Here is a 22,709-nt window from a genome sequence, read left to right as displayed (position 1 = left end):
TCACTGAAAATAATGAAGAGAAGATATTTGGGCTATTTTATTTATGATTTTCTTTCTTTCTTTCCCTGAAATGATGGTCATGTACCATTACTAAAAGTTACTTTAGAATCAAAAGATTCAATTGGTCTTATTCATTTATTTATTCATCCTTCAGTGAGCATCTTTTGAACACTTATTGTGCACAGGGCATTGCCCTTGCTTTAGATATCATGCTATTTGTTTTACAAACCTTAAATGAATTTTTACTTCCATGATGAAACCTTAGTTTTTTTTTTTTTAAACCCACATTTTATTTATTTATTTATTTTGGCTATGTTGGTTCTTCACTTCTGTGCGAGGGCTTTCTCTAGTTGTGGCAAGCGGGGGGTCACTCTTCATCGCGGTGCGCGGGCCTCTCACTATCGAGGCCTCTTTTGTTGCTGGAGCACAGGCTCCAGATGCGCAGGCTCAGTAGCTGTGGCTCACGGGCCCAGTTGTTCCGCGGCATGTGGGATCTTCCCAGACCAGGGCTCGAACCCGTGTCCCCTGCATTAGCAGGCAGATTCTCAACCACTGCGCCACCAGGGAAGCCCGAAACCTTAGTTTTTAATTGCATAGTGAGAAGAATGTTCATGTATAATATGAATATGGAAAAGTAAATTTATAATATAACATTCTTCTAGGTTTCTCCCTAAAAGGAAGACCATTTCCATGGGAAGTACTTATGACAGGGGCCTACAACCTATAGACTACAAATGAAATCTAGCCTATGCTTGTTTTTGTAAATAAAATTTTCTTGTAATAATACAGCCACACCTGGGAATTCCCTGGTGGTCCAGTGGTTAGGACTCTACAGTTTCACTGCCAGGGGCCTGGGTTCAATCCCTGGTCAAGGAATTAAGATGCTGCGAGCTATGTGTCGTGGCCAAAAAAAAAAGGTAAAAAAAAATACAGCCGTACCCATTTGCTTACATATTGTCAATGGCTGCCTTTGTGCTGCAACAGCAGGGTTGAATAGTTATGAAAGAAACATCCTAGCCTGCAGAACTTAAAATGTTTACAATCTGGACCTTTGCAGGAAAAGTTTGCCAATTTCTGACTTGAGGCCAACAATTAAAAATTATACTTTGTGGGGGGCTTACCTGGTGGCGCAGTGGTTGAGCGTCCGCCTGCCAATGCCGGACACACGGGTTCGAGCCCTGTTCTGGGAAGATCCCACATGCCACGGAGCAGCTGGCCCCGTGAGCCACAATTACTGAGCCTGCGCGTCTGGAGCCTGTGCTCCGCAACAAGAGAGGCCGCGATAGTGAGAGGCCTGCGCACCGCGATGAAGAGTGGCCCCCACTTGCCACAACTAGAGAAAGCCCTCGCACAGAAACGAAGACCCAACACAGACATAAAATAAAAAAAAATTAAAAAAAAAGAGCTGGTGACACGTACGTGCGCCGAGACAGCGAAAAAAAAAAAAATTATACTTTGGGACTCCCCTGGTGGCTCAGTGGTTAAGGCTCTGCGCTCCCAATGCAGGGGGCCGGGGTTCCATCCCTGGTAGGGGAACTCAGATCCCGCATGGCGCAACTAAGACCCAGCACAGCCAAATAAATAAATAAATAAATACTTTAAAAAATTATACTTCATGACTTGCTAGACTAATAATTAATAAATACTTACTTGACAATTATTTAGTGCTATATTCAACTTTCCACAATAATACCTCAAGCCATCTATCTAGTTATAGTTATTATTATAATTATACATGTATATGGTAATAATAGCAATAGCTACTTTAATTGAGCACTTACCGTGTGCCAGGCAATATGTTAAAATACACACATACATACACACATATCTTATTTATCCTTACAAAAACACCAAGAGAAAAGCACTGTTTCACAGATGAGGAAACTGAGGTTAAATGTGGCAGGATTTCAGATTTGATTTATTTAATTCCAGAGCCCAAATTTGTTGTATATGTCTCCTCCATTTCTTAGTATTACCTCCATGAATATTATATTCTTTTCAAACTGAAATCTTCCTTATTCTACAAATGTGCCTCTTTCCCATCTTTCTACCTTTTTGCTCCTCCTACTTCCAACTCTTGGAATGTCCTTCGCACTCATTTCTTCATGTCTGAATTTTACTAATCTGTCAGAGAACTGCTTAATCACCACCTCTTCCATGACACCTTTCCTGAATCTCCAGCCAGAAGTAATCTCAGTCCTGTTTGTCAGCTACATAGCAACTAGCATGGTTTCTGGTACACTTTAATTGTTCAGTACATGCTATTGAATGCTGTTAAAATTCTACTCTGTAACATTGCATATGAATTATTTTGTCTTCATAGAATACTTTTCTTCTAAAAGCTCTAGTAAACTAGAAGGTTTTTTTTTCCCTAGGCTTGTTATCATAGAGAAAACTGACAGTCATAATGTATAATCTAATGCATAGAAAGGGAATGTGACAAGAAGATGTCTCATTTCAATCTGAAATTGCAAGTATCTTCAGTAATTTTCTCTAAGCAGTTTTTATACACTTCATTTCCTTTTCATCAGAAATGTTCTGTAGTTGCAGGTGTGAAATGCAGGTTGACCATGTAAAACCGTCGTGGACATAGGCTGTCATTTTGCAAAGTCCACTGGATAATTGTTAGGTTTTTATAAATAATATAATAAAGGATATTTTAGGAATAAATCAGTTTCCTAAGACTCTTATGTATGTTCTAGAATATGCTTCTCATTTGGATATTCTCCAAAAGGACCATGGAATTATAAAAGCCAGATCACCTTTCTCCATGTAATTAAGGACATTTATGACAGTTGCCATTGACACACACACACAGGTTTTATTCATTTTATTTCACTTAGTATTTTTAAAAGATTGCACTGAGCTAAGAGCTGTGGAGAGAATAAAGGAAATGTAAGTCACTGTGAAAATATAACCTAGTCTGGAAGAGATAATGAACAATGCAAGGTAGTATAAAATCAAATTATCAGTGTAATGGTACATGTCATGGCTTCAGAAGATGGAGACAGAGTCTTTTCTAAATTTAGCACTTGATTACCCACTGTCTTGTACTATGTATTAAATTACTTACAAGAAACATTCAAGAAGCTTTTGCTTTATAGTCTGCATGGACTACCCAGCAGTTTTTTCTGGCTTTGATGCAAAATCACTTAACAGGGCCAGCCCTTGCAGTGAATCATTCCTCAAGGGATCATCTCTTATTCCTGGAATTAAAATTCTGTCCCTACCAATTTGTGTTAATAGCTAAGATACTGGTCTCAAGTCCTACCCAAGTACTCACAGTCATTACTCTAGATGTATTACCTACAAAGTACTACTATTTATTTTCTTGCTTTTCCCTCTAGATTTTCTTTCCTCTTCTATATTTTAGTTTAATTCTGATGATATTTGGTTTAATAGGGAAAATGGAAACTCAAATTTATTAACTGCATACTATGTCTGATTATGTGCTAGTTCTTTTTCATTTGTGTTCTCTCACCTTTTTCTGCACATATAAACCCTAGAATGTAGTTGTTAATCCTCATTTTTAAAGAAAAACTGAAATCCAGAGCAGTTAAATGAATTGCCTAACATTGAACAGGCAAGTTTTCCACAGACTCCAGCATCTGGTAAAAGACAAAGAGCAATATTTAATGTTGTATATTTTATTCTAACAAAAAGTTGAGTAAAAAGTAGCACAGAATTGAAGATGAAACAGACAATGGAACAGGATACCATGAGTGAGAAACAGAGACACAGAAACAGATTCATGAAGACTTCAAATACTGGAATTATCAGATTGAAAACAAAACCACTTTACTTGCTGTTTCTAATCAATAAAAGCAAGCCTGAAAATGTTGTTAGGGAATTGAAAATCCTAAATGGTGATCAATGAATTTGAAAAAGAACCAAATAGAAATTTTAGAACTGAAAAGCATAACTGAAAGTAAGAAAATGGTTTGATAGCAGACTAGACACAGCTGAAGAAAGAACCAGTAAGCTGGAAAATGAGTGTAAGAAAACTATTCAGAATGCAATACAGAGAGAAAAATGATGAAAGTACAAAAGAGAGAATAAATGATAAGGAGAATAAAGTCTGACATTATTTCACTGGAATCCAAAAGGAGAGAAAAGAGAAAACGGGGTAGAGGCAATATTTTAAGTGATATGGTAAGGAGTGTGTATGCTCCTCCAATAGTCTTTCCTATTTCTGCGTATCAAAACTACATCCTTTCAGTTCCTCAGGCCAAAAATCTTAGTCATGCCTGCCCTTTCTATTTCTCTCCTACCCTGTATCCAACACATCAAGAAATTCTATTAGTCTACCTTCAAGATACATCCAGAGTCCAACCACTTATCGCCAACTCAGATGCAAATGCCCTGATCTATCCTGGGTCACTGGTCTTAACAGATCTCCTTGCTTCCAGGTATTATACCATATAGTACACACGAGTGTACCCTACGATGTTTTTATGGTTGACATTTTCTGCTTTTATTATTTTTTTCTTATTGTCTCCATGTTCTACTTTGTTTTTGGGTAGTTGGTTAACTCTGTTCAGAAGTAGAGACTGCCCATACCTTGACTATGACAATAGTCTTCAGGCTCTGCCTCTTCCAGTCACTTTTGCATACCTATGGCATGCTAACCAGCAGAAGGGCAGTGTGCCATCAATCTAGAATTTCTTGTCTTCCACTTACTGGAAATATAACTTTGTGATTACCTTTTCTGTAAATGGGGAATGGTAATAATAGAGGCTACTTCAATGAATTATTTTAAGGCTATTTCAATGAGCTTCAGTAAGTAAAAGGAATTTAACATGCTCCTTGCACATAATAAATGCTCGATAACCATTAGCTATTATTATCATTACTATGCCAGTCTCTGCTTAAATCTCTTCAATATTTTTCATTGCCTACAGAATTAAGCATAAACTTAACATAATAATAAACCTTCTTTTACTTATCTAAACTTAGCTCCAACTTCTTCCTAATGTAAAATACCAGCTTCATCTATGCTCTTTCCACCTCTATGCCCTCATGTTTTGTGTTCTGTCCCAGCTTTCTTGCCTGAAAACTGCAGCTTTTCACAACCATCTTCCTTCCCAGCCACAGTCTGATTTCTTCTCCCCCTGCTTTTTGACCATGCTTCATTTATCTGTTATCAACTCTCAAGTTATATTGCATTATAATTTGTTTGCATGTCTGATGCCACATTTGATTGCATACTTCTCAAGGGCAGAGGTTTTAAAAAATTTTACTAGACTTTATTTTTTAGGGCAGTTTTAGATTTACAGAAAAATCAAGCAGAAGGTATAGAGATTCCTCATATACTCCCTGCTGCCACACAGGCATGGCCTCCCCCACTATCAACATTCCCCTCCAGAGTGGTACATTTTTTGCAACCAGTGAACCTACATTGACACATCATTATCATACAAAGTCCATAGTTTACACTAAGGTTCACTCTTGGTGCTGTACATTCTATGGGTTGGGACAAATGTATAGTGACATATATCCATAGTTATAGTATCAGAGAGAATAGTTGCACTGCCCTAAAAATCCACTGTGTTCCACCTATTCATCCCTCCATACCTCCTAACTCCTGGCTAGAAATTCTTTTCCAATTTATCCTTTGAACATAACATAATACCTAATACATAACTGACCCCAAATAAATGTTTTTACATGTATGACTGAATGAATGAAAGGAGGAAGGGACAAATTAGAGAGAATGAACGCATCTTGTCATTCTTGCTGGCTGATGTTTTGTCTCTGTTTCAGTGGTTACTCATACTTCCTTAGCCTACTCAGAAGACCACCCCCACAAACTACCATCTTTCAGAACCTGGCTTATTTTTGAGATGCTTATTCAAACCCCACCATATATATTAAACCCGTATCAAGAGTGAGCTCTGGAAGCTTTTAAGACTTATTTTATGAATTATCTATTTAATTCAATGTATCACACTTGCATTTTTTGTTTCATGAACCTATGTCTATATTCCTCAGTGAGACTAAATTATATTGTTATGTGGTGGGTAAAGTTTCACCCCCTCACTTTTTATGAGCAAGAGGTGCCTTAATTTATTGCTTTTCACTTGGGATTGTAGACAATGGCCATGGAACAGAGAAACTTGCTGGTCTCTAATGAATTCACAGTCTTAGTCACTTTTACATCAATTCAGCTAACTGTCTAGGACAAAATTATTGGGGACTAATTATAAACATAACAAGGAAGTAAATTTTTTGAAGATTTGAGCTTACAACAGTTTCCATAAAAAGTCATAGAGGATTGCCAAATTGTTGTTAAAATAATATAACTTCTGTGTGCTAGCAGGAGTTATTTACAGAACCTTTTCCATCCTTTCCCCAGTATTTTAAACATTCTAAAACTACAACTTTGATCTTATTTTGTTTTGCTATAAATTCAAGAAGAAAATGTTATACATGTTGCTGATTTTTTTTTTTTTTTTTTTTTTTTTTTTTTGCTGTACGCGGGCCTCTCACTGTTGTGGCCCCTCCCGCCGCGGAGCACAGGCTCCGGACGCACAGGCTCAGCGGCCATGGCTCACGGGCCCAGCCGCTCCGCGGCATATGGGATCCTCCCAGACCGGGGCACGAACCCGTATCCCCTGCATCGGCAGGCGGACTCTCAACCACTGCGCCACCAGGGAGGCCCTGTTGCTGATTTTTAAGTCATCATTTTCTTTATTTCTGCTCCCCCAATACTGAACATAAGGGAAGATTACTTTGGATTTTTGAAATTTCATTCACTTAGTTTTGACCATATAGGAAGATATATTTATCTGTGAGTGATAGTTTTGTTTTTGTCTACATTATAAAACTATTTTGCACCAATATTTTTTCATCAAGGTTAATTCACTGGGATGCTTTTTTACAGTTTGAGGGATTTCTGGGAAGAATGCTTTGAGAAGCCTTGAATTGGGGTTTTATGAATCAGGGAGGTATGAAACTTCTCCTTTTAATAAAGATCAATACTCACTTGAAATATTATGGGAAAAAATCAGTCCAATCATATAAAAGACATATTTTTTTAGTTAAGGTTTTAGTCATTCATATAATGGCAGTCTTAACAATTATGCTGGATGATCTATCATTATGAATTAAATAATAATACTCTTCCTTCTTGGAACATTTCTACAGTGAAAGGTATTTACCATTTTAGAAGAAAACAAAGCATTCAATAAACATTATTTTTAAAATATACTGCTGAGTGTATTCCTCATTATGATCTTATAATTAATACCAGTTTTAAGTTGAAATCTCAATTCATGTTTACTAAAGTAATTTCAAGTCTTAAAAGGTAAACTGAGTGATTAGGTTCATGGCAGTTCTATTTTTATTCACAGAGAATGCCTCTGAGGTAGCAATTACTGCTCCAGGAACTAGTAACCATAGAGACAGCTCCACAGGCCCAACACCTGACTGCTCACCTCCATCACCTGACACTGCCCTCAAAAATATTGTAAAAGTCATTCGACCCCAGGTAAGTGTCCAGCATGACATCATCTGCACGATAATATATTTCAATTTTGAATCAGTGCATGTGCACCATTTATATTGCAATGCCTGGACTATCTTATAATAAGTAAATGGATTTTCAGCTTAAAAGAATGGACTTGGAAGAGAATGTTTCCTTCCCTTGGAGCTGATGATAGACGTTGAAATCTGTATTCGCTTTTGGAAAAACGAATTTGTATATTACATGAAAAAACAAATTACGCTTACAAAAAATGGCTATTTCACATCATTTTTCTCTTACAACTTTTTAATAATTTTGCTCCAGTTATTGAGCTGCTACATGTTTTCTGGTGTTTCCTTCTCCTTTTGTCTTCATTTCTCTGGATATGCTGCATTGTTTGTGATCACTTCTTTATCCTTCGACCCCAGTTGTTTATATATATGTATTTTTTCCTGTTCTTATGGCTTCAGACTAATTTTGTCTGTGTTTAATACTGCACCTCTCATTGCTCCTTATTTTCCTCCAGTGCTCACTTTCCTCTGGCTGGTCTCTTTACCCTTTGTTCTTTTTTTCCATTCCTGTCACTTTTCTGTATGGGTTTCTTTCTCTTCCCCCTTCTCTTTCAGTTGGATTTCCCAGTAGGCGGTTTGCAGGCAAGCTTTAGAAATATCACTGGGACAAGCTGTTCTGTGATATTTCATTGAAAATAGCACTTATAAAGCTGTTTGCATTATATTTTTGCCAACAGATGGACTCAGAACATGGAATTGGTGATGTTCTCAACCTGGCTCATTCTGAATGGGCCTCATAAAATCCAAGAGAGGGGAACTTTGGATCAGATCAATGCCATTCACTATCTACTTAGATATATAGTATGAACGAATACTTTTAGCCAATATGCAGAACAAATATGTCTTTTAAGGTTGTTTTGGTCTAAATGAGCAATGATTTGTTTAATATCTTACCTTCTTTACCATAACTTACTTTGGATTATTTTATTATAATCATCATCCTCATCAGTAATGGCATTTAAGCTTTACATATCCACTACAGCTTATAGATAGAACACTTTCATACAAATTGTTTTGTTTAACCGTTATCAGTTCCAAGGGAATGTATATTTTAGTGTTATGGATAAGGATATTGGCACTCCAAAGGGGCTAAGTTGTGCAACTGATTGGAAGTTTCTTTCCTTTCTTTGGTATAATAATTAACTGTCTCCTGCAATCCTGTTCAGAGGGTAGAAAAATCCTCATTATGTTGTATAACTTGTTACATCTTTATGAGGCTAAAAATTACAGGTTCATAGGCATAGGTAACATTTCACACAATGTCCCAATATGTGCAGGAGAAAATTGTCTTCAATAATTCCTCTTCCTTTTCAGGGAATTTGACCTAGTTCATTTAATTCAAGAAATAACCCTCACTAAACTTAGATTTAGATGCTAAATATCACATTTATTATCATTGGCTTTCTCATTAGATGAAGGTGTTTCTGGTGTTATTGTGCAGCGATTACATTTTCAGCATTTTAAACTATTTATGCAGGAGATTGCCCTATATATGTTAATAAAATCTATTACTAAACATATTTATCTTTATACCAATATAAATTCTCTAATGTAAATGCATTTGGTCATTCAATGAATGAAAAACAGATTCTTTTCTACATAATCTAATCAACTCTACAGGACCTTATTCCATGAATCCTCCTTTGCATATTCTATTTTGTTGTATTTTAACTTATTTTAAACTTTGAAGAAAACTAGAGGTAGTTTTAAAGCCAGAAATTCCATTTGACTCTATTCCTTGGTTCTGTCCATTTTTAAAAGTGTATGAAGGTAACTGACTCCACTTTCCTTTCTTAGATGTTATAATGATGATTTAGGGAGGGAAAAATGAAGGGAGAAAGTCAGGAAACTAAGTCTGATAGCATTTAAATGAGAACCAATGCAGCCTGTACGTGTGTATGTTATAGAACAATAACAGCTAAGGTATGTAACTGGGAAAGAATATAACCTCAATTGGGCTACCCTTTCTTTCACCTCAGAGACATTGGTGCATTACTTATTTCTCCTCATGAGTCCTGATCTCCTGGGGTTCCTCATTCATTGTAGAGAGCAGGGAATAGAAAATTCAAGCGAAAGTAATTATGAAGGAGTATTTGGTAGGACATGTGATTTCAGGAAAGGGTTTAGAGACCAGAGGGTGTGGATGGGGGACAGCTAGATGGATAGAATAGAGGACTCCCTGGTGTGTTTTGACAAGTCACAGGTGTGTCAGGCATTGAGCATTGTCAAGAGCTACTGTTCCAAAGAAAAGATAATTATTAGTTAGCTTATGTAAGAGCCTATACTTTGATCATAGGTTTAACCCTCTGAAGTGTTTGCTAATTCTCCTGGCTTTTCTGTCTGGAAATGCAAGAATGTGGTTTGATTGACTTGTGGGTATTCAAATACTTTTTTTTTCCATTTACTAATTAGAAATTAATAACATGGTTGAAATTATCATTTCACTCTTAAAATTGGTGATGAGCCTTGAAAATAAAAGTATAAATGCAACTTTTATTCATGAATTTACATTTATTTGCCTGAGCATTAGCAGATGTGTTTAGTCTTATTGTGAGAAGAGTGACATAGATGAGAGATAAAAACAGGACTTTTCATCTTATTCACTGCAAATAGATACTGATTAGATAGAGCAAGTTAGGTTACATCTCCTTTGCCTGATGCATACCTTTATCTAGTCTACTTTCCATAACTATAAATGAAGAATATCCATTGTAACCAAGTTCTTGCTTTCAGTATGAGGAAGAGCTGATTATACATTTCATGTATTTCTGATTGGTGTTTTAATTACTTGGAAGCTACAGACGTTGCAGTGCTTTGTTGAGTTTGATTCTATTTGGCATATTTATTAACTCATTAAGTCATAGCTGTTAGTTCTGCATCCTGTATTTGATCTTTTTTTTTTTTTTTTGCGGTACATGGGCCTCTCACTGTTGTGGCCTCTCCCGTTGCGGAGCACAGGCTCCGGACGCACAGGCTCAGCGGCCATGGCTCACGGGCCCAGCTGCTCCGTGGCATGTGGGATCCTCCCAGACCGGGGCACGAACCCATGTCCCCTGCATCGGCAGGCGAACTCTCAACCACTGCGCCACCAGGGAAGCCCTGTATTTGATCTTTTTACCTTTGCTGCTTTGGGCTCTTTCATGTCTTAAAATTCTCCAGACTGTGAAACGTTCTATTTTCAATTCATAGAGCCTGAAAGATTTATGTGCTACTGGCTTCTCTTTGTTTTTCTCCAGTATATTAACCCACAAGCCTCAGTTTCTCTATTTAGATGAATTCACAAGGCTGGGTTCACTTACTTATACTTGAAAATAAAATTATTTTTAAATTTGACAAAATACTTGAAATACTTGAAAAAATATTACCTTTAAAAAATTTAGGTAGGTCTATTGACATACAAGGTTTTTTTTTTTTTTTTTTTTTGCTACTAAATAATTATAGTTCCTTGTAATGGCTTTGTTTTTTTAAAGTTCTCCTGGTGAAAGTATATTTTTCCCCTAATTGAAGAATACAATACAGTTTGATGGATTTTGACTACTGTGTTTGTAAGTGTAACCACCACTCAAAGCAGGATATATATAGAACATTGGTGTTACCCCCAGAAAAAAGAGGTATACCTCATACCTCTTTCCAATCAATGGCCCCTATTCCTGCCTCAGAGACAACTTCTTTCTGATTTTTATCACTATTGTTAAGAATTGCTTATTCTTGGACTTTATATAAATGGAATCCTAGAGTGTGTGTGTGTGTTTTGTGTATGTCCAGGTCTGGCTTCTCTCACTCAGTGTAATGTTTTGGGGATTCACTCATGTTATTCCTTTTTTTACTGAGTAGTATTCCATTGGATTAATATAGTACAGCTTGTTTATTCAGTCTCCTGTTGATTGATACTTGTGATGTTTCCTGTTATTTGCTATTATGAATGAATATGCTGTGAAGTCATGTTCAAGTATTTGTAAATACATATATTTTCTTATAGATACCAAAGAGTGGAATTGTTGGGTAGTAGGGCAAATGAGTAGCTAACTTTATAAGAAACTTGCCAAGAGTTTTCCAAAGTAGTAGTTCCATTTTATAATCCCCAACAGAAATATCTGAGATTTTCAGTTTCTCCACAATCTCTCCAACATTTACACTTACAGTTTTTTCATTTTAACCATTCTTATATGTATGAAAGGATTTTTCATTATGGCTTTAATTTGCATTTTCCTGGTGACTAGTGATATTGAGCACCTTTTCCTGTGGCTGTCGCTCATTTTATATCTTTTGAGAAGTGCCTGTTCAAATCCTTTTTATGGGGTTGTTCAATTTTCTAATTGTTGATTTGTAGTAATTCTTTATAAATTCTCATGTAATTCCAAAAGATATGAGGCATTTGTCAAGTTTATGCACTGCAAATATTTTTCCCAGTCTGTGTTTTGCCTTAATATTTTTTAGTGGCACCTTTGATGAACAGAATATTTTAATTTTGGTGAGATCCAATTTATCAATTTTTTTTCATGGTTAGTGCTTTTTGTGTCTTGTCCAGGTTATAAATATATGTACCCATATTTTTTTTCTAGAAGCTTTCTGGTTCTGGCTTTTGCATTTAGTTCTATGATCCATCTCAAATCATTTTTGTATGGTGTGAGGTGGGAGTCAAGGTTCATTTTTTTCCTATGTGGAAAAAGACCTTCTTCTCCTCATTGAGTTGACTTAATGCTTTAGTACTGTTTACTACTTTAACTTTCCAATTCTTCATTGTTGGTATATAGAAATGCAAATGAGTTTTATATCATCCTTGTATCCTGCCACCCGGATAATTTCTTTTAAAAATTACAGTAGCTCCTTTAAAAATAATTTCCTTAGGGTTTTCTCCTCTCCTGTCACTTGAAAATAATGATGGTCTTACTTTTTTCTTTCTGATCTTTATGACTTTTATTTCTTTTTCTTACTGCTATGACTGCATTGCAGTGGTGCATGGAAGGGGTAAAGCCAGAAATCCTTGCCTTATTTGCTATCTTTGAGGTAAAGCATTCAGCATTTCAACATTAAGTATAAGCTCTAAGTCTTGTATGTACCCTTCTACTTCTAGTTTGCTGAGAGTTTTTAACATAAAAGAGTGTTTTTTCCCATTTTTTCATTTTTTTCTGCGTATATTTAGATGATCATTTGACTTTTTTCTCCTTTCGTTCTGTTGAAGTGATAAATACATTCTTTTACTTTTGAATATTAATCCAACTTTGCATTTTTTTGGTTAGGTACCTCTTGGTTATGATGTTTTACCCTTTTTATATAGTACCTGATGCAAGAGGCATTTTAGATAAAACATTACTGTGTGGAGAGATGGGTTAGACCTAAGGGGATCAAAGATACCTGGTTGGCTGGGATTTTGGAATGATACTAATAGATATAGAAAAAACGAGCAGAAGTTTATTTTGATGATGGAGAGGATGGCATGATAAATTTGGTTTTGTAAATTTACTGAGTGTGAGGCATGATATACAAATTAGAATATTGGTGGGGAATTATGGTGAGAGAGGTAGGAGCTTAAGGTAAAGATTTTATAGTCATTAATAGAATTTGATGGTGAAGGGAGATAGTACCAAAGGTAGTATGCTGGGAAATGTTTACACTTAAGGAAAAAAGTTAATATTTGTTGAGCACCTAATATAATTTAATTTTCATGATTTTGGGGGAATGGGTATTATTATTGCCATCTTATAGGTGAGGAAATTGAGAACAAGGAAGTTTAAGTAATTTCTTCACATATACTTGAGAAAAGAGGGCCTTAGCAAAAGAGAGAGAGAAGGAGCATTGACAGAGTATAAAGAAGGAAGACAAAACATTTTCATGACTATAAAGGGAGAAAAGAAAACTGAAGAAGAGATTAGTCAATACTGTCAAAACTTGCTGGGAGATGGAGGAAAAGGGAGATCAAAATGTCACTTTATTTGCTGATTATGAGGGCAAAGACCTTCAAGAATGCAAATTCCCTCAAGTGGAGAAGGTAGAAGCTTAAGATGCAAAGAGTTGAAGAGTTGGAGAAAAGCAATGCACTGACTGTAGATTAATCTTTTGAATAGGTTGGTGGTAAAAGGAAAGAAAGTATTATGGCATTGTGTTGAAAGATGGGCGTGGTTAAGAAAACAATTTTGCTTTCATTTCAGGATGCAGGAAATTAAACCTCGTTGTAGAGAATAGGAAAGAGGAGACTAAAAGTTGATTAGAGAGACATGAATGATGGAGACTGAAATGTTAAATTTTATAATAGAAGGAGTGACTAAATCTAATTAGCTCCAAAGTTCAAACATTCTGGCATTAACTAGATGCAAGAGACACTTTGGATAAAGCATTGGTTGTTAAAGTACTGCTTTCTTGGGCTACGACCTCGGTGGTAGTTTTATTTGGGTGTATTTTTCCACTTCTTTCTTCTGTTTTATGACACAAATCAAATCTAAAGTAAGAGAAGAGGATGTTTGAGAAGTGACCCAAGGTGGAGGAAGAAAAAGAGACTATTTTAGTACATTATCGTAGATAAATCATTCAAACAGGTGCTTAATGTTGAACATTATAGCAACGTATTTTAATGAACATAGATGTATAGTAAAAGGAAGCCAACCTTAGAAAATTTGAAAGTTCTGATTATTTTGAGGTCCTCCTGGTACTGTCCAGATCCTACCACATATTTCAAATCCCATCCTAAGTAGAATTCAGCAGAATGAAATGGCTCCAGGCTGCACTCTTTTGCAGCTAAGGAGGGACCCTATCAAGAAGAATCAAAGAGGCCAGAGGGGCAAAGAAAAGAAAAAGTCAAGGGCCCAGTTTTCTCAAGAGGCTAAGGGAGATGATTTGCAGAAAGATGAGCTGCTCCTGAGCTCCTACCCATGATGGACTCTGTTTCGATCAGGTGACAACTCAACTTGAAGGAATTAAATACTTTGGGTATTCTCCTGGACTTTCTGTGTGCTTAATGAACTAATAATAAAGTAATTTAATAATAAACCATACTATCTCTCCCATTATTAATGGTTTAGAACCGGGGTTGTATAAAATTCTTGCCAAATCTAGAATAACATTTTACTGGGCACTGTAGGGTTATAGAATACATATGCTAAAATTTAAAATTAGAAATGAGAGTGGGTATGTAAAAAGCAGAGGCATATAACTCAGAATGAGTATAGCATATTGTATTAGGTTGAAGCAAAAATAGATAAGGTATAAAAAGTTTTTCAAAGAGGTAATCTTTTAAAAATATCATTATTATCGAGCATTGAACCATTTATTTCTGTTATTGCACATGTGTTTCATTTATTTCTTATAAAAACCCTACAAGGTAGGTGTTTTTTCTTTATTTTACTGATTGGGTCTGAGACTAGGTTGAATAATTTTCCCAGTGTTACACAGCCACTGACTGGAAGAACTCTGATCTCCTAACTCCAGTAGTCTGTTAATGTTAATTACTCATTAGGGAGAAAATAGTCAAGATGGCCTATTGATATTCCAGAAGGATGATGAAGTTTGAGAGGAGAATAATAGATTAGAAAAAGGAAGAAGAGCGGAAGCAGAGATGGCAACAGTTTGTAGCCTGAGGAAGGGAACCAAAGAAGACTGTATACTATCATTTGGAGTCTTGCAGCCAAAGCTAAGTAAGAGGAGAAAGCTGAAAACAGAAAGATAATAAAACAATAGAAGATAATCTTATGTGAAAAAAAGAACATTTTGGAAAGGAAAAAAATTGAGGAAGAAGTCAGTGACCCCAACAATCAACCAGTATTCTTCAATAAATTGGAATGTCCTGGAAAGCTTTTTATTTTTATTGAAGTATAGTTGACTTACAATATTATATTCGTGTCAGATGTACAGCATAGTGACTCAGTATTTTTATAGAGTACATTCCATTTACAGTTATTACAAAACAATGGCTATATTTCCCTATACTGTACAATATATATCCTTGTTGTTTGTTTATTTTGTACATAGTAGTCTGTACCTCTTAATTCCCTACCCTCTTCTTGCCCCTCCCCATCTTTCTCCCCACTGGTGGGGAGGTGGGAATCACCCCATATTTAGCCAGCATCATCCTAAGTAGATTCAAATGATTTAGGGAACTTAAAAAGGCTCCCAAATACATTACCTAAAAGATAAAGTTGCTATATTCAGAGCCACTTGTGGATGAGACAGTGAGAGTGAGAGGATCGTCTCTCAAAGGTCACATTTCAAGTGTGGGCAAATGTGATTTAATTGGCACTATAATAACATGTTGGGTCATTATAGGGCTTGTTCTCTATATCTGTGTGTCTCTTTCTGTTTTGTTATGTACATTCATGTGTTTTTATGTTTTAGATTCCACATATAAGTGGTAACATCGAGTATTTGTCTTCCTCTGTCTTATTTCACTAAGTATAATACTCTCCAGGTCCATCCACGTTGTTGCAAATGTCAGAATTTTTTCTTTTTTATGGCAGAGTAATATTCCATTATATATATATATATACCCATCTTCTTTATCCATTTATCTGTTGATGGACACTTAGGTTGCTTCCATGTCTTGGCTATTGTAAATAATACTGCTATGAACATTGGGGTGCATGTGTCTTTTTTTTTTTTTTTTTTTTTTTTTTGCGGTACACGGGCCTCTCACTGTTGTGGCCTCTCCCGTTGCAGAGCACAGGCTCCGGACGCGCAGGCTCAGCGGCCATGGCTCACAGGCCCAGCCGCTCTGCAGCATGTGGGATCTTCCCGGACCAGGGCACGAACCCGTATCCCCTGCATCGGCAGGCAGACTCTCAACCACTGAGCCACCAGGGAAGCCCCATGTGTCTTTTTGAATTAGTGTTTTTGTTTTTTTTCAGATATATATCCTGGGAAGCTTTTTAAAAATATGCCTGGAACCTACCCCCAGACCAATTAAATTGATATCTCTAAAGACAAGTATTTTATGCAATCATATGTAACATTCTGCTTTTAATACCTTTTTTTTAAGAATTAAATTCTAATCATGCTCTGTCACATATCCTTTGTGTAACATTTCTAACCCTCAATTTGTCAGCAAAGTGAGGATGGTGTTTGCCTTGCCTGCTTCTCAGGGACATAGTAAAACGCAAATCAGATAATATGTGCCATGGCACTGTGTAAATTATAAAACTCTATAGTGACCCAACTTGTTAGAGTGGCAATTAAATCACATTTTCCCACCTTTGAAATACGACCTGCGAGAGATGAACCTCTTACTCTCGCTGTCTCATCCACAATTGGCTCTGACGATAGCAACTTTGGCTTTTAGGTAACGTATTTGGGGGCCTTTTTAAGTTTCCTGAATCATTTGAATCTACTTAGGATGATGCTGGCTAAATATGGGATGATCCCCACCTTCAGCATTTCATGCCTTAGAGTTGTCTCCATAAGATAGCCACGGAAATATAAACTCTTGAAATCTGGGATGTGAGAGAATCCAATGAAGATAAATGGCTCAGTGTTGGGTCAGGCTGACCCAATGCAGGGGAAGGAAAAACCAGCATCCAGAAAGCATCCACTATGAACTGCATCTTCCATTAATGACTAAAATCGCCATCATTCTATATAGAGGTCATGCCAATCACATGTCAGAGGAATATTAGTTATCCTCATTTCTCTTCTTTTGATGAAATCCTGGCTGAATTTGTCCACCAGGAAAATGAGAAATTATTTGTTACTGACACTGTCAACATGTAAAAAGAATTTTCATTTCCTTTTCTAAGCATGAAATATAATTCTCTGAATTTTGTGCCCACATTGCCATTGACAAACAGCAGACCTTACTGAAGTGGTGTTTTTCTTTTGTGTTATTCAGGTTTCTTCTTCCACATACATAAAAATCTCAGTGGGTAAGATTCTTTGTCATGTCTTTTTCTCTAGAGCATCTCTAGGCACTCTGAATAAGAAAGCATAGATGAAAAATGCTCTGGGAAAAATTTCCTTAAAAAATAATACATCCAGAAAGTAGAGTTGGCACTATTACTTTAAATGTCTTAAGTGGTAGATTAGAATTTGAAATCTAATCTCATCCCTCCTATTAGGTCATTTGTTATTGACTTGCACTGGGTAAAGTTAAAAGCTCCCAATTACCTCTGCCTCTAATTCATGGATACCTGTTTGACCACATGATGAATAGTGTACCTAATGTATGAGGCTGAAGCTAATTACTTCTATTTCCTGATCTTTGCTGTTCTGAAATTGTGTAATTTAGCTCTGAAAGTATCACAGAGCCCATTGTTACTTTATTTATTCATTCATTAAATAAACATTTAATTCAACTGTGCCTACCATATGATGGGCCTCATAAGAGGAGATTTGAATATGAAAATGACCTAAGAGAATCTTTAATCAATTGAGGGAGACTTGCTTTAAACAGATAATGTTTGGAATTTCACTGATGGAATTTATTGCTGGAATTCCCCATGGATCATCCTCAGACCCCCTTCTCTTCTCAGTCTACACATACTCCTATATACTCACGTCCTGTTCCAGAGCTTTAAATGCCATCTATATTCTGATTACTCCTAAATTTATATTCCAGCCCCAACCACTTTCCTGAACTCTAGGCTCATAACCAGCCAGCTAGTCTAAATCTCAAATTAAATATCTAAGAAGCATTTTAAGCTTAACATGTGTAGTGCTAAACTTTGTATTTCAGTTAATAGCAGCTCAGGCTAAGAGACTTGACCCCATCCTCGATTCTTTTCTTTCTCTTACGCCCTCACATCCAATCCAACAGAAAACCCAAGAGGCCAGCAATCCTCAAAGTGTGGTTTGGGACCGCTTGGCAGTCTCCAAGACCCTTTCAGAAGATCTGTGAGGTCAAAGATATTTTCATAATAGTACAAAGAGATTTTGCCTTTTACACTCTTATTTTTACACCAGTACTTAGTGGAGTTTTCCATCATTGCACTGTGATGTTCAGTGACATCATAGCTCTGATGGCTCATGAAATGTGCACTTGTGTATTCTTATGTCTTAAAAGTATCTCAGTTTTAATTTTTTATATATTAAATATTTACAGATATTACCCTTATGAACAAACACTCTTTAGTGTTCTCAGTTTTTAAGGGTGTAGAAGAGTTCTGAGATTAAAAAGCTTAAAAATTGTTCCTCTATCTTTCCTTTCAAAATATGTCTTGACTCAGGACCCTCTTATTATGTCGAATAAGCCATTAACATCTCTTAAATGGACTTTTGAAAAAGCATGTAACAACCTAATTGCAAAAAGAATTTGAAAAAGAATAGATACATGTATATGTATTAACTGAATCACTTTGCTCTACACCTGAAACTATCACAACATTGTTAATCAACTATACTCCAGTATTAAAAAAGAAAAAGAAAGAGCCTCTTAACCTGTTTTGTTTGTGGCACTGATTGTTGTGCCCTTATCATCCTTTTGCAAATCAGCAGATAGACTTACATAAATCAGATCATGTTATTCATCTGTTCAACCTTCTAATGTCTTCCCATCTCACTCAGACTAAGGCTTACAACACCCTATATAATTTGATTCTCTCTTTAACCTCTTAATCTGTCTCCTCTACCTAACTCATTTTACTCCAGCCAGGCCATCTCCCCTGCATTACCTCAGATAAGCCAAACAGCTCCTGCCTTAGGTTTTTTGTTCTCGTCCTTGACTTGCCTGGAATGGCCTTCCCACAGAGACCTACATGGCTCATTATCTTTCTTCCTTCAGGTCATTATTCAGATGCCACCTCATGAAAGAAGCCTTCTCTGACCACTGAATATAAAGTAGCCACTATTTTACTTTCTATCTCCTTTATGCTATTTTTTATTTATAACGTTTTTTCATTCCTGAATTAACATTTATGTGTTGATTTGTTCTGTGTCTTTCTTCCTCATTTGAATGAACATTCCATGAGAATGAGAACTGTATCATATTATTATGATTATTATTATTAAATTCTCAGTCACAGCACCTAGAACAGCACCTGGTACATAACTTGTGCTCAATAAATATTTGAATTAATTAACTGAGAATGTTTGGGTAAAGGGCAGTGAAGACTATTCTAGGAAGGGGGTACTCAAATTGAGCTTTATATTTGAATAAGAATTAGCTAGATGAAGTGGTAGATACATAGTCCAGGGAGCAGCATAGGGTGAGTAGGGCCTTTTTTGACTTAATGCTCTGACAGACCTATCTAGGATATTCTAATGAGTCAAGAAGTCCCAAGCAGATGTTCTACCCTCTTCCCCTCAATCAGAATGTCCTAATCTCTATGGAGTACTCATCCTGAGTATTGTTCTTGGGGAAAGACGGGTTTTCATTGTAAAACATATAGAGGAAATACAGGGTTAAACCCTTTTCTTTACTGAAGAATTTTTCATAGCCTTCCCCCACTACCATCTCTGGAAACTCACTAATATTTTTCACAACTAGTGATCCACAAAACATAATTTGGGAAGCATGATCCAAGTCATTTGATATATTTCTTTGTAGCTGACCCAAGCAATTCCATTCTGGTTTGATTTTTTCACTCATTCTCTATGAATTCACACTGTTGAGAAAGGGAGCATGCTGACTCAGCAATAAATAGTGTGATTCATTTAGTATGTTATATATAGAGTGGTATCTATACATTGTCTATTTAATCTTGTAAGCAACCATGTGAGATAATAGGACCATTATGATTCCTATTTTATATATGAGGAAAAGTAAAATGAATATAGTGTGTATTGTATCATGCTGACAAACAACTGCCTAAAACCCAGAAACCAGTAATTTGAAGGATCTATATTTTTTACTATAATATGGTATTGTTTTAGCATCATTCTTCTTTACACTGATTGAATTCTACTGAATAAATTTGCTTCAAATATTGTATTAGGCTCTATGAGGAATAAAACATTTACATAGTTCTCTGGGCTTAGCAGACAAATTAACTACATTGCTTTCTTCTTCTCCCAGACTCAGAACCAATTGAGAGATGGGATGCAGTAGTTAAACAAATTAAAATCAAACATATATTTAAATTACTGATAGACTAATTGGACAGTGTGATTCTCGGTATGTGGCTAAATGTGCTTGCCCCTGAATTAGACACACATCCTAACCTATCACTGGCATAGCTAGACAATCTACAAGGTGATTTTGTCACAGAAGAGCAGAGAATACATTATGCTGACGTATTGGCTCTGAAGAGGAAAAACCCAGAAGAAGCAGAGATGAGCATGCTTAGTTTATTCCCCAAAGTCATTTTATAGCTGTGTAATTCTAGCTCCTTAGGGGAGAAATGAGTGAAGGGTAGGAGAATAGGCCAAGAACGTTCCTCTAATGGAATTCCCCTTCTTGTGGAAATATGAGTCCAGAGAGTACAAGTTCAGCTTAATAAAAAGATAATAAGATATACTTCATTTGGTCCAGTAGCCTAGAGTGTTTGGATAATAAGACTTACTATACTTACTTGCCAGACATCATCTCACTCCAAAAATCTGCTCTTCCTTCCTTATATCAGTTAATGGCAGCACCATCTACTCAGTTTCCCAAACCAGAAATTTAGGTTGCCCTAGATGTCTCCCTTTCCTTCTCTTCCTCAGTCTAATTAGCCACCAAACCAGGATAACTCTGTTTCCCAAATATCTCCCAAAGCTTTTCTCTTTTCTTCACTCCCACTGCAATTGTCTCATTTCATCTTCTCTTGACTTGATTTTTGAAATAACTCCCACAGTGTCTCCCTTGTTGTCATTCTCATCTGCTTCTAATTTACCTTCCACATTTCTCACTGTGATCTTCATGTTATTATTATTATTTTATATTTTGAAACAATCAAAGAATTATATTACAGCGAAGTTAGAAACACAATATAAAGATCTTTTTCCTGGGGCTTCCCTGGTGGCGCAGTGGTTGAGAATCTGCCTGCCAATGCAGGGGACATGGGTTCGAGCCCTGGTCTGGGAAGATCCCACATGCCGCGGAGCAACTGGGCCTGTGAGCTACAATTACTGAGCCTGTGCGTCTGGAGCCTGTGCTCCTCAACAAGAGAGGCCACGATAGTGAGAGGCCCGTGCACCGCAATGAAGAGTGGCCCCCGCTTGCCACAACTAGAGAAAGCCCTCGCACAGAAACGAAGACCCAACACAACCATAAATGAATGAATGAATGAATGAATGAATGAATAATCTTTTTCCTGGAACTATATGTAAGATGTTAACCTGATGCCCCATCAGCCCCAAATGCCTTAGTGTGCTACTTCTTGCAAAAAAAAAAAAAAAAGGACATTTAACCAGAAAAAAAACCATCGAGATCAGATCATTAACCTTGATATATTACTACCATTTAATCCTAAAACCCCATTCAAATTTTATCAATTGTCCTAATAATAACTTTGAGGTAAAATATACAGTCCAGAATCATATATTGTGTCTATTTGTCTTTTCTCTTTAATCTCTTTCAATCCGGAACAATCCCTCAGTCTTGTCTGGACTTTTAAAACCATGACACATTTGAAGATAACAGGTCAGTTATTTTATAGCATGTCCTTCAATTTGGGTTTATCTGATACTTCCTCTTAATTAGATTAAGGCTATTCATCTTTGTTAGAAAGATCCAGAAGTGACTCTGCATTGTTTTGTTGTTGTTGTTGTTGTTTATTGCATCCTATCAGGTGGTACATGATTTTGACTTGTCTTATTTCTGATATTGTTCACCTTGATCATTTAATTAACATTGTGTCTCCCAGGCTTCTTCACTGTAAACTTACTCTCTATTTTCTGTAACTTACAAGCATTTGTGGGAGAGTACTTTGAAACTATATTAATATCCCATTTCCTACAAAACATTCAATTTTAAAATTTATTTATATGTATTTGTTTAGACCCATGTTTTCCTATTTTAGTCAATGAGTTTTACAACATTACTCTCATTATTTGTTTTGATACTTAAATGATTCCTGATTTTGCCAAAGGGAGCCCTTCTGTGTCCTTTTCACATATCCCCATCATTCTTGGAGTACTTTCTTACTTTTGGGAACAATATGATATTCTAAACTTATCTCATATATAGTTTTCCAGTCCCAGATATGGAATCAGCCCTTTCACCAAGAAACCCTATTTCCTTTTAGTGGAAAATGATAGTTAGATGCCAAGATTTAGGCACTAGTTATATTTATTACCGTTAGGATGTCACCACTGCAAGACCCTCTCAGTGCACA

The 22,709-nt window shown here is 36.3% G+C and overlaps 1 protein-coding gene across 7 annotated transcripts in view; it reads left to right on the top strand.

Annotated features, from left to right (window-relative positions):
• ANKS1B (ankyrin repeat and sterile alpha motif domain containing 1B) overlaps window positions 1-22,709 on the top strand; it is a gene marked incomplete at both ends in the record, with an annotated part of 1,184,520 nt that overhangs the window by 504,760 nt on the left and 657,051 nt on the right. For all 7 annotated transcript variants that reach the window (XM_082634609.1, XM_082634606.1, XM_082634608.1 and 4 more), the window contains one exon: window positions 7,353-7,489. In XM_082634609.1, coding sequence (XP_082490735.1) covers window positions 7,353-7,489 — 137 coding nt within the window. The remainder of the gene's footprint in view (window positions 1-7,352; window positions 7,490-22,709) is intronic.

This window comes from Mesoplodon mirus (genome assembly GCF_964341445.2).
Source record: "Mesoplodon mirus genome assembly, chromosome: 11".
In the NCBI taxonomy this organism is placed as follows: domain Eukaryota; kingdom Metazoa; phylum Chordata; class Mammalia; order Artiodactyla; family Ziphiidae; genus Mesoplodon; species Mesoplodon mirus.
This window is presented reverse-complemented; position numbering and strand designations above follow the sequence as displayed.